Source organism: Heterodontus francisci, chromosome 8 (assembly GCF_036365525.1).
Source record: "Heterodontus francisci isolate sHetFra1 chromosome 8, sHetFra1.hap1, whole genome shotgun sequence".
NCBI lineage: Eukaryota > Metazoa > Chordata > Chondrichthyes > Heterodontiformes > Heterodontidae > Heterodontus > Heterodontus francisci.
Window position 1 is genome coordinate 67,852,931 of NC_090378.1, and position 13,355 is coordinate 67,866,285.

General features: G+C 40.0%; 1 protein-coding gene and 1 long non-coding RNA gene across 3 annotated transcripts in view; one reads left to right on the forward strand and one right to left on the reverse strand.

Moving 5' to 3' along the window:
* The window catches only part of LOC137372543 (interleukin-12 receptor subunit beta-2-like), a 124,516-nt gene extending 111,598 nt beyond the window's left edge, over positions 1-12,918 (reverse strand). The window contains exons 1-4 of one of the 2 annotated variants that reach the window (XM_068036444.1): positions 12,760-12,918; positions 6,725-6,814; positions 4,737-5,030; positions 3,358-3,475 (exon numbers count right to left, since the gene is read on the reverse strand). In XM_068036444.1, coding sequence (XP_067892545.1) covers positions 3,358-3,475; positions 4,737-5,030; positions 6,725-6,794 — 482 coding nt within the window. In that variant the 5' untranslated portion in view covers positions 6,795-6,814; positions 12,760-12,918. Of the gene's footprint in view, positions 1-3,357; positions 3,476-4,736; positions 5,031-6,724; positions 6,815-12,759 lie in introns of those variants that run through there. The other variant, XM_068036445.1, reaches the window with a different exon arrangement.
* LOC137372544 (uncharacterized) lies at positions 6,129-11,489 on the forward strand. The gene is made up of 3 exons (XR_010975444.1): positions 6,129-6,201; positions 10,178-10,266; positions 11,033-11,489. It is a non-coding gene; the product is annotated as an uncharacterized lncRNA (long non-coding RNA).
* Positions 12,919-13,355: the final 437 nt, after the last annotated feature.

Sequence of the window (13,355 nt, forward strand, 5' to 3'; positions counted from 1 at the left end):
GTAGGTCAGCGAGTCTAACATCAGTGGTAGGAAAACTATTGGAAAAAATTCTGAGGGACAGGAATAATCTCCACTTGGAGAGGCAGGGATTAATCAAGGATAGTCAGCATGGCTTTGTCAGGGGGAGATCATGTCTGACTAACTTGATTGAATTTTGAGAGGCGGTGACTAGGTGTGTAGATGAGGGGAAAGCAGTTGATGTAGTCTACATGGACGTCAGTAAGGCTTTTGATAAGATCCCGCATGGGAGATTGGTCAAAAAGGTAAGAGCCTATGGGATCCAGGGGCAATTTAGCAAATTGGATCCAAAATTGGCTTAGTGGCAGGAGGCAGAGGGTGATGGTCGAGGGTTGTTTTTGTGAGTGGATGCCTGTGACCAGTGGTGTACCACAGGGATCGGTGCTGGGACCCTTGCTGTTTGTAGTGTATATTAATAATTTAGATGTGAATATATAGGAGGTATGATCAGTAAGTTCGCAGATGACATGAAAATTGGTGGTGTCGTAAATAGTGAGGAGGAAAGTCTTAGATTACAGGATGATGTAGATGGGCTGGTAAGATGGGCGGAGCAGTGGCAAATGGAATTTAATCCTGACAAGTGTGAGGTGATGCATTTTGGGAGGACCAGCAAGGCAAGGGAATATAAAATGGATGGTAAGACACTAGGAAGTACAAAGGGTCAGAGGGACCTTGGTGTACTTGTCCATAGATCACTGAAGGCAGCAGCACAGGTAGATAAGGTGGTTAGGAAGGCATATGGGATATTTTCCTATATTAGCCAAGGCATAGAATATAAGAGCAGGGAGATTATGATGGAGCTATATAAAACGCTAGTTAGGCCACAGCTGGAGTACTGTGTACAGTTCTGGGCACCACACTATAGGAAGGACGTGATTGCACTGGAGAGGGTGCAGAAGAGATTCACCTGGATGTTGCCTGGGCTGGAGCATTTCAGCTATGAAGAGAGACTGGATAGGCTAGGGTTTTTTTCCTTACAGCAGAGAACCCTGAGCGGGGACCTGATTGAGGTAAACAAAATTATGAGGGGCATGGATAGTGGAGGGATTTAAGGTAAGGGCAGGAGGTTTAGAGGGGATTTGAAGGTGGTTGGAATCAGGAACACACTGCCTGCAGGGGTGGTAGAGGCAGAAACCCTCACAACATTTAAGAAGTATTTAGATGAGCACTTGAAACGCCATATCATACAAGGCTATGGGCCAAGTGCTGGAAAATGGGATTAGAATATATAGCCTTGATGGCCTGTGCAGACACAGTGGGCTGAAGGGCCTGTTTCTGTGCTGTATAACTCTATGACTCTAAGCACATGAAGAAAACAAAATTGCAAGGCTACGAAGAAAGGATGGGTGAGTGGGATTAGCTGAGTTGTCCTTGCAGAGAGTTGGCATAGGTATGATGGGCCAAATGGCCTCCTTCTGTGCTGTAACCATTCTATAATTCTATGAACCTTGGTATACCAACACCAAATTGTATTTATATTGCACCTTTAAAGATAATAAAATGTCCTAAGGCACTTCACAGGAGTTTTATGAAGCAAAATTAGACACTGAGCTCCATTCGATGATAACAAGGCAGATAGTCAAAAGTTTGGTAAAAAGATAGGTTTTAATGTGCATCTTAAAGGAGGAAAGAGAGGTAGAGAGGCTGAAAGGTTTATGGAAGGAATTTTGGAACATTGGGCCTAGGTAGCTGAAGGAACGGCCACCAATTAAAAATCGGGATACGAAAGCAAAATACCACAGATGCTGGAAATCTGAAATAAAAGCAAAAAATGCTGGAAATACACAGCAGGTCTGGCAGCATCTGTGGAGAGAGAAACAGAATTAATGTTTCAGCTCTGCGTCCTTTCGTCAGAACTGAGAAAAGTTAGAAATATAATACGTTACGCCCATTTCACTTGCACACAACTTTTACATTTCTAAATTTTCTCAGTTCTGATGTAAGGTCACAAACCTGAAGTGTTAACTCTGTTTCTCTCTCCACAATTAAAATCAGGGATGTCCCAGAAGCCAGAATTAGAGGTGTGCGGATATCTTGGAGAGTTGTGGGGCTGTCTGGAGGAGTTTACAGAGATTAGGAAGGATGAAGCCATGGAGGGATTTAAAAGTAATGATGTGAATTTTAAAATGGAGGCGTTGCTTAACTGGCAGTCAGTGTAAGTCAGTGATCCAAGGGGTGATGGGTTTATGGCACTTGGTGCTATATGGGGCATGGGCAGCAAAGTTCACAGAGTGTAGAATATGGGAGGCTGGCCAGGATGCATTGGAATAGTCAAGTCCAGAGGTAGCAAAGGCATGGATGAGGGTTTCAGCAGTAAATGAGCTGGAGCAGGGGCAGAGTCAGGCGCTGTTACAGAGGTGGTTTTAGTGATGACATGCATATGTGGTTGGAAGTTCATCATATGACACCAATGTTGTGCACAAAGCCACGTATTCCATATGCTTTGTTAACCGTCTTATCAATTTCAAAGATTTGTGACTATGCACCCACAGGCTTCTCAACACTTGCACCCCCCTCAAAATAGTGTCATTTAGATTATACTCCATGTTATTCCTCCAAAAGTGCATCACTTCACACTTATCCGCACTAAGTTACATGTGCCATGTGTCTGCCCATTACACCAATCTATGTCCTCCTGAAGTTTGCAACTATCCTGCTGTTTAGTACATTGCCAAGTTTAGTATTGTCAGAAAACTTCAAAATTGTACAGTGCAAGCAAAGAATTTGTTACTCTTGGCTAACAAATTCCAGCAACTTTCAGGGGCAATTTACTTACCTTCTGATATTGGGCTACTGACTTGAAGGAAGAGGTTTGTTTAAGCAAAACTATTTGTAGAACCCTCAGCCTTTCTGGTGCTCTTCCACCATCATCCCAGTGGGAGCACACTGGAAGGGCCACAAACTAGGCTGGGTTTGGTCTGGGAGCTTTCTTTGACCCATGTTTGGGGCATAGCCTCCATCCACCCCAATAAGGCCATTGACTTGAAATGGGTGGGGGTCTCCCAAACTCAGAGGTTCCTGTAGATCCTGCCTGGGAAATGGCAGTCAGGCGACTGGCAGCCAAAACACCTTGGTTATGGTCTGGATTCCCATAGAGGAGGATTTTAAAAAATGTTTAGTGCAGCTCCCTTGGCAAGTGGCCACTGAAGGCACAGGAAGAAAACTTCTGAGGCAGTATTGGGGATGTGGGGGACGGTGGTCCCTCTCAGCCCCCACCTCAACCTGACCACCAACACTATATTTTGTATCATCCCAGAACAGGTAGGTGCCCAACATACAGGCCTCTGGGATTGCTAACCCACACGTTTTCAGGTCTAGAATGTCTAAATTCTCACTCACCTTTGGACATGGAGGGTATAATATGTTTCCAGCAATGTCTGTTTTCCTGCTTTCCATGTGCATATCATATTATTATGCCTGCATATGCAGATCAGATCTTTCGGCTGGTCTGGTGGATCTAGCAATGAAGATCGCAGCAGTGTTAAAATCCTTATCTAATTTGAGATGTGGCATCTTGCTGAGAGCCCCATTTCAGTTGCAGTTCTGTCATATAAATCAAGGAGAGGTAGTCTTCTGAGGCTCCGCTTGACCAGCAGTACATTTATATTGGTATTGCTGATCTTGACAAACTTGCCCCAGCATTGGGAAAATCCACAGTCAGAAATCAAAAACTGTATCAGAAGCTCCTGCATATTGCAGAACTATTTCTACTTTATGTGACTGTACAATGTGAAGGAGGCAAAAAGTAATTTCTATTGTTTTGGTCAAAAACTAAAGAGTTCAATTTTTCACAACAATATTTTAATACTTAATGAGTTTATTACTTTTAAACAGCATGAAAGAAAAGGAATAAATCAGCAGGAAGCTGTGTTTGGTGATTTGGTAATATGCAAGAGTTGACTTTAACTTGAACCATCCAGTAGAAATGGGATGGCAGTGAAATTAAAATCACTGCGTGCTATTTTCTACCTTTTTAGCAATAAACCACCATATTTACTGGGGGCTTTCACTGGACAGCTCAGGAATCTGTCTGGATCAGACTAGATCAAAACTCAGGTTTATATGATTTACATAGGACCTCCATCAAATTTTGATGGACAACTGGGCAGACCATGGACCTTGTGCGATCAAATCAGTTAAAACGTGTGCTGAAGAGGAAAATAATTAATTTTGTGGCACCAAGAGGAACAGGAGTGTTCCTCTGGGTTCCACAAGAATAACGTGGGCTGCTGCCACGCCAGACATGCCCCTCCCCTTCACAATTGTCCTCTCCCCAGACCTACTTGTTGGGCTGCAGGCCGCCAGATATTGCACTGGCCTGGAGCCAGTGAGCTGCAGCTAGATGCCCATTCAGCTGGTGATATGATAATGAGGTCTAACCTTCAAAATGAACTGGCCCTCCTGCTGCATTCTACCCACTGCCCACTTGCTCCATTCCTGGAGTTAAAATCTACCACTTGTACTGCATTTACTGCCCTGTTGCTGCTTGGATCCCTCCCACCAGCATATTGCCCAGGGCCTTCGACTTGCCAGCCCAAGTGCCTGCCTGAATCAAGTACAAGCATTCAAATCGGGGTCTGAAGACTTAAAATTACCCATCTCTGTTGTGCCACTGGGCACTTAATCCTGGAAAGAAAAGGAAATTTAAAGGGAAAATCATCTTGTACCTCACTATGAGACCACATTAGGCAATGGTATTCTTTGAGACAGATACTTACAACCAGGTTGAAGTCTTGCTACACACACTAATTCTTTGGCTCCATCTACGCACTCAATATAGCAGTATATTGTGGAGTCTTGGGTTGTGACGTTGTTCATCCAATAGTGTGCCGCAGTGTCATTAAAGCGCTCCATTTGTATTTCTTTTTTATTTCTATACAGTTCAAATTCATTGATGTTGCAGTTCTGTCCCATTGACACACAGGTGATCGAAATATTTGATCCCATCAAGAAAACAGGAGCTGGCTTTACCAGGACTTTACCTGGACATTGTATAACAGAAAGACCTGAAACTAAAATAAACGACAGTTTAAAATGCACAAGGTTTGGCCTTTCTGAATGAAAGTTATGGATCTGTCGAGATGAATGCAGGTTTTCTTTCTTGTGTTTGTTTTAGTTCATCAAAGCACCAAATTTCAGCATAATGGAAGGGAAGATTTTTCAACTCTATCTAGAATGACTCGGTACGTAGTTTAGGACATATGTGATATAAAGCTCAGATTGGCTGTCCTAATAATATGATCTTAATCCAATTTTAGTACAAATGCCCTTTACTGCATCAGTTTTCTAATTCTAGTCTCAGAAAGAGAGATTACTGAATTAACTGGTTCAAATATGATTGTAGTATAATTCTTGTCACTTGTTGTACTAGCCTCACTTGTGGAGATAGTTATCATTGTAGAATCATAGAATGGTTACAGCACAAAAGGAGGCCATATTACCCATCGTGTCTGTGCCAGCACTCTCTAATAGATACTCAGCTAGTCCCACTCTCCAATTTTTCTTTGTAACCCTGTCAACTTTTTCTCGTTAGATAATTATCCAATTCCCTTTTGAAAGTGACATGGTTTAATCTTACTTGCCCACTTTGTATCGATTAAATAAAGAGTTATGCCACTGAACTAAATAGAGATAGTTTTATTAACTTACTTAAACATAAATGTTACTACCAACTACAAGTAATACACTAACACATAAGTGTAACATACACAAGTATAAAGAGTACAACCTCAATATCTGTGTCCAGGACGCAGAGGTGATTAATCTTCCTATCAATGGCACCGGTGTCACAAATTGCCCCGAAAATGCTACCTAACTGGGGACTTGGCTTTCCTTATTTTGGGTTTTTTGCATCTCTTGCACAATTATCCATCCCCTTGCAGCCATTTGCAGTACCATTCAATGCTCGAGAGATGTTTGTCTTTGTTCTTTTCTTATCTCGGACTTTCTGTATGATGATTTCACACACCAGGACAAGGGATGTTTACAATTTCAAGGCCATCACAAGATGTTTAACTTATTGAGCAGACATTGAAGCAGATAACATATGACACCTCCCTTTTTTTCTTGAAGTTGCTGTAGTTGAAGTTTTGCAGCTGCTGCGCTGGTACTGTTTAGTCATCAACAGCCTACGAGTCTTTGCTGTCCAACTTGACCTACTTTCACAAAACATGCTGGATAAAGGTATGGGATTTCTTTCTTACTATTGTTTCACATCCTTGACCAATGATATATTGCAGGTGTTAACCTTGGCTTAGTGGTAATGCACTTGCCTGTGAGCTGGAAGGTTTTGGATTCAAGCCCCACTCCAGGGACCTGAACAGATGATCTACTGTAGTAATGAGGAAATGCTGTCCAGTTTGCTACTCACCCTTTCAGGTGAGTTGTTTATCTGCTGTATTAGGTGGATGTGAAAGATCCCATGTACCTTATTCAAAAGGAAGTTAGGGGAGGTGTCTTAGCTGACATCCCTGAAGCTGTTTATCTAGCTATTTGCCTTACTGCTGTTTGTGGAATCTTTGGGTGCAAAATTTACTATGATGCTTCCAGACATTAAACAGCAACTACACCTTAAAAGCACTCATTGGTTGTAATGTTCTTTGGGATACCCTGAAGTCACGAAAGGTGCTGTATATAAGTTCATTCTTTCTTACCATAATTTTTTTAAAAAGGTGATTAATAAATAAACAATGCATAGTAGACTCACCAATAGATCTGACGCATAGCAACGTGGCAATTACAGCAGTTACTGTCCCTATTATACTGGCTAGACCCATGTTGAATTCATGAACCTTTCCTGTAAAGAGTTTATTTAAATGACAGACATCAGTAATCGGGCAATAGAAGGGAAATTTCAGCTGAACATCTGTCACAAACAGTGAAGTTTGAGGTGTTTTGCTTTTATTTATTAAAGCAGCAGTTATTTAAGGTTTAAAAGAAAAAGGCTTCATTTTCAGTTTTCAAAGACTTTTTCTATATACTTCAGAGGGTCACAATTATATCATCTAATTACCATAATTAATTAATTCCTGGTGAAAGTAACAAATTGTCCCATCAGTCTAAAATCTAGTGCCAATTAACAAGTTGTATGTCTGAGGTTTTGCTTAGTAAGAAGTTAGTTATACTTGACTGTTAGTGTTTAACAGTAGATAGGGAACGATAAAAACAAAAATGTCATCTTGTTATGCCTGAATATGTCCTTAAATAAAAAGGAAACACTGCAAGTGCCATAAACCTGAAATAAAAACAGGAAATGCTAGGAGTACACTGCAGGCCAGTTAGCATCTGAGAAGAGAAAAAACAGAACTGAAAATTGAGAGATAAACCGGCATTTCAATAAAGTTAAAAAAATGCAAAGAAAAAAGGAAGGGGAAGGGAACCAACTTATACACCAATCTCAAAGGAATTCATAAGTTAAATGATTTGCAAACTGCTTCACAGAAGGCAGTTTAATGAGATCAGTGATGTGTGCAGAGATATATAAAAAAACAAAACAATGTGCAAACAATAGGTGGGGGTGTGAGTGTAGGTGTGGTATAACACAGGATTGGTCCACATAAGCAAACAACCTGAGAAAATATGGAAAAAGAGAGAAAAAGAGAGAAAATCATGGTAACCCTGATCTTGGTTTCTCCAACCCAAAAATGGGACTGTGGCTATGTGTTATATTTACCTAACCCTTTGATCTGTGTGTGAATTAAGTTATTGTGAGCTGGTAGGACTGGATGTCTGCAAATTCAATGCATTTGTCTGAAGAAGTACACTTGAATAACTGAATCAAATAAAAGGACTATCTGGGACCTTGGACAGTTATGTGGGAGGAGGTAATGGACAGGTGCTGCATCTCCTGTTGTTGCAAAATATAGTGGAAAGTATTGGGGAAGAACAGCTGAAAGCTGGGGTGGTAGAAGAGTAATCAAAGGTATCTAGAGTGCCTGGTCCCTCTGGAAAGCAGACAGGGGAGGGGAAAATGTGTTTGGTGGTGGGATCATGTTGTAAGCAATAAATATGGTAGGGTAGAGAACAAAGCAATCCTGTTTTTGTAAGAATAGGGGGAATGAGACCGAAGCAAATGTTTGAGAAATGGAACAGACATAGTTAAGGTTTTTGTTGACCACTGTGGAGGGAAAACTGACTGAAGAGAAAGGAAGATATTTCAGAAGCTCTGGTGTAGAAAGTAGAATCATTAAAGAAAATGTGGAAGAGATGGAGAAAACAGGAGGAAGAGATGGAGTCCTTACAAGAGGCAGGATGGGAAGAGGCATAATTACTATAGTTATCGGAGTCATTGTCCTTGTAATGGATGTCTGTAGCAAGTCAGTTACAAAAAATGGAGAGAAAGAAGTTATCTTTGCTGCCAGATCAGATAGATGGCTAAATCAGGCAGGTGGCCAGAATGGGCAGGAGGCCAGAACTCTCCACCAATCTGCTGCCCAAAAATTATGATCTGCCCCAATGGGCATTTAAATCTTCATTAGCATTTCATGCAGGCTTCTTCATTATATGATGTATTTTTTCAGACATTTCAAGCAAATTTCTGCTATTGTGAAGTGTCAAAGTACAATTTTTGCTTTGATCTTCAGAGGAATTAAGGGTATATGAAGTATAGATATTTGTGTGTTCTTTACTACAATAACTGTTGGAAATATATGGAGTTTTGGATCATTTAGCGTTTGTGGAGGAAGGAGGTTTAAAGGCGTGTGGGGAAAACATCCAATAAGTCAAGTCTTGAAGCAATGAAAGCATGGATGACTGTTTCAGCACTGGAGGGGGCAATGTAGTAGAGGCAGTGGGCAATGTTGAGATCGAAGTATGCTGTCTTAGTGTTGGATGGGATATCAAGTTGTAGATTTCATTGCATCTTTGAAAGATATTTGGAATAAAGAATTATAATTACAGTTAACTAACCATGGATCTATTCATAATGAAAACTATTACTCATCAAACAAAAATGTTCAAAAGTAAATGTTGCTCAGTATTTTCACATATTAATCAAAGTTTTGTAGACAATATTTTTCCGCTGTATTTTTCTTGGAATGAGAAAAAGCCTTTCAGATCAGATCTGTTCCTGCAAATTGCATTCAAAGGCAGAAATGCCTGTTTTCCATTTTGATTTATGATCAACTATGAAGTTGCTGGAACACAGTTTAAAAAAAAATGTATTGTTGCTAGTAGTAATGAATAATCACAGCATGCATGTAACAATAAAGCTTTAATGCTTCTTAATTAGCTAGTAATTCACTTAACTAGTAAGAAGATTGAAAAGTTCACTATTGTGTCTGTACAGTTCACCATTGTTGTGGATAATGGCTCAACAACAACTGATAAAAGCCTACTTTACTAACCAGAATCCTATTACTGTTGGTAAGCTCAATAGTGGTGAAATTAGAGCAAATGGCAGTCTGCAAAATGTGTAAAGAGGTTTGCAGGCACAGCTTTATGTCACTGCAAAAGCCAATGTGGTGTTAGCTGCCTGAAGGTTCTAGATGGAGACTTGGAAGAAATTGTATGACTTAAAGATGATCATAAAGATACAGCATGAATACTATTGTTAAGTAGAAAGAGAGGATATATATGGCCATGAAGGAACAGTTTTAAAGATATTTATGCAAACATTTCTAGATTAATAGAGAAGTGTTTATAAAGGACATAGCAAATAAGTTCATAGAAGTGAAGTAACTATAGATATGTAAATTATATTGTGTATTTCTTGATGGGAAATGGAATATATTCAGGAACTAATTTCCATGCACTAAATCACCCTAGTTCAACCCTAGACTCTCTATCTGGTAAAGGCATTAAATTTAAAGACAAAACTGACACACAGTAGGTGGGCAGTGTGTGAAACAGGTGCTGAAGCTGATGGCACATGGAGGATGTAAGTCATTATGTAAAGCAGTAGTTGATTTATATCAGGAAGGGATCTGAATGGTATTGGGTCTTTGTGGATTGGAGGGCTGTGCAGAGCTACTGATCGATACCATAGTAATAATGAAGTTTATCATTAAATGATCAGTTATCTAAGTGTCCATGTGCACATAGCATATAATGATAATTGGATAAATCTCCTTATGTACTCATAATATCCCTTATAATCTGTTCTCTTCATAGAAGAAGAACCCAATTAGCCAACTAAATAACATGACCTTTCATTACCCAGACTCAAGAAAAGCACCAGCACAAGCGCAAGGGGAAAGAAGCATACTGATGTTCAAAGTGAAGTGTCCAGCACTGGTGATGAAGAAAATGGTAGGTGCTGATGAGCGACAGCTATTATATGGCAAAAGTTCAGTCTGTTGACAGTCCCTCCTTTGTTATGTGGGGATACTGATCTAATTGGGTCTGTTTTTGAATGAGGGATACTGTGAGTCATGATCTTTCAATGCACATTAAACTCGTGGGATGTGCTGTTCTCCTGTTCCACTATAATTATCCACCAATAATTGCTATAGCCAAACTTTTGGCCAGAAAAATCCTTTGTGATATTCACTTCTTTGCCTGCAGTAGTGCTACTTCAAAATTTCACCCTTTATTAAACTCATTGCGGGGATTTATTGGTGGCTTTGAGCCACCAAAATCAGACAGAGTCATTCCTGTCAACTTTTCTAGGGTAATCTTGTAAATGCTTGCTAGTGAGAATTTACTAACTGCGGTAGGGGAGGTGGTGGAAAATTAATGATCAGATGAAGAGGCAAAGCACTCAAAATCATCCACTTGATAGTTGGATTGAAGATACTGCTTAATGAAGTAGATGAGAGGTAGATGAGTGGTGCAGCATGCTTGACACGGAGTGATCAACATTGTGCAATTCCGGCACAACCTGAGATCGGATGTGGAAGATGTCAACCTTCAACAAGCTCTTAAGTTGAAACTATCCAACAGTTTCCTTTACCAGATAGAGAGTCTAATATACCAGTCACTAAGTATTGCCAGTCAATCTGTTGCATATTTACTCCTGATCCAAGCTAAGCAACTCTATAGCATTCTAACATAATTTTTGTTTTCCTGTTCTAAGGCCGGAAAGAACACTGACTACAACCTGATGACACTGACAACATCCTGACAATGTTGTCCATGGCCCAGAATAAGAGAATCCCTCACAGAACCCAGCAACTCTCACTGCAATTGAAAGCACTAGCACAACTATGGACCAGCACAACTTGGAGGATGCAATTATTGAGGTGGAGAAGATGGCACCAACTGAATGACAGTACACAAGTGACAAGGTGCAAGTGATAGGCAGGAGAAGGAGCAGTAATCTATTGACTGGAAAGCCACATGGATGTCATCATTGACCTCAGTGCTTTGGGAAAGGTAGCAGTGATGTGATATTTAGCTGGTATGTTTTTGTTGCCAGTCAATGGGAAAGTAAGTGGAAGTGCTAACCATGTTATCTGATGAATCAGCCACTTGCTTGGTACCTGTGTGGATAGAATATTGGCTAAAATCTGGAGATGACTCTTATGCTAGCCTGGAAGGACCCTGAGGCAAAAGAGTTGAGGATGTTGCTGTCCTTGTTTGCTGACAGTGCCAGCCCTTATGGTGCTTGCCAAGTGCATGTGTATTTTTAATGGATGGCACAGCTTTGCAGTTAGCTCCCTCAATCCTGATCTGGAACCAGCAGAGACAGGTCCCCTCGGTCATTGCCAGGATATTGCCATGGGCTGCAGGTATGGATATTGTGGGCAGCTTGGCTCCGGTGTCTGCTAATCTCCCTAGCAAGTCTTCTTTCATCTTGTACCAATTGAAACATGAAACACTGTTTATGGGAAACTTCAGAAGCAACTCTTTTTATTAATTATAACTTGGTTTGTGAATTGCTGCAGGATTGTAGCTTGCACTTAAATGCCTTTTTGCTCTCTGAAATCAAACAGAAGTGTGCATTGCTAAAACAACTTTTCTCATGGACCTTTTTTTAAAAAAAGCTTTTCTTGTTTTGAAGTCCTGTAAATGTCTCAATTACGGTTAATTTTTCAGCAGGTTGTATTTTCTAGACTATAGGAAGATGGGAGAATAGCCAGGAAAGCATTAGAACAGTTTTCTGGAGGTAACAAAAACATGAATGAGGGTTTCAGTAACAGATGGGCTGAGTCAGGGGCAGAAATGAGAGATATTATGGAGCTGGGAGAAGGTGATCTTTATGATAAAGAGGTTATGGGGTACAATGCTTTGTTTTTCAACACACAATTAACATATTGTTTGCCTTTGCTCCACGACCTTCTGGTCTGCTATTCTGTGACCTTGTTCTATTTAAACCTTCTCCTTTGTTATCTCTTGCCCCACCCCGCTTTACTTGCTTATAACCTTTTACATTTCTAATATTTGCTAGTTCTGAAGAAGGGTCACTGATCTGAAACGTTAACTCTGCTTCTCTCTCCACAGATGCTGTCAGACCTGCTGAGTATTTCCAGCATTTCTTGTTTTTATTTCAATGCTCTAACAACCTTGACATGAAAAAACATATCCCCCCTTTCCCTTTCCTGATAATCTTTAAATTATGCCTTACAGTTACCAATTCACTGATCAAAGGAAATGATTATTTCTGATTTACATTATATTTCTTAGTGGAATATATCTTAGGAACATACTTCCCAAAGAACAAAACTTTATACAAAGCTAGAACTGTCTATAACAGTTTTAAAAGATACATGCTCTTTTAGTTTTAGTGATAAAATAATTATCCTCAATTCTGTTACTCGAAACTGTTATAATGATAAAAATGCAATAATCAGTTTCTATTACCTTGTTCTCCATTAAGGATCCTTTTCTTTCCACTGATTGTATTGCATTTCTTCCTTAGCCACTGTTTCTGCTGCAGTCTTCTCAACTGCTCGTTTTCTCAACAAAGAACTCCTGTTTTCACACAGATTATGGCAAGAGAGGTGCTGAATGAGCATCTAAGCTAACACTAATTGAAGCAGAGTTCTATCCTTTCCATTTGAGTACTAAATGGATCACATGACTCATTGGGACAACCCCTTCGGGGCTGAACTTTATGGTCCTTTGAGCTCTTGCTGCCATTTGGCAACATATTTCCTCCACGTGCAAAAATCCGCCCCTTGTACATTTTTTAAAAAAACACACAACTAAGATTGACAATTAGTGCTTACATTGCTATGAGAATATTTTTGGTGTTCAAAGATACATGAATAGCACTTCAGATATATTTTAAATTGTCACAAGTTTCGATAACAGTTCTTAAATTTTTCAAGGGAGGGAAATTATTTCAAAATTTGAAAAACATAAATGCAGAAAAAAGTTGCACAAAATAACATGGTGCTGAAAAAGACACGGAAGCATTTAACTTTTCATCTATTTCCTGTTTAAATGGATTATGA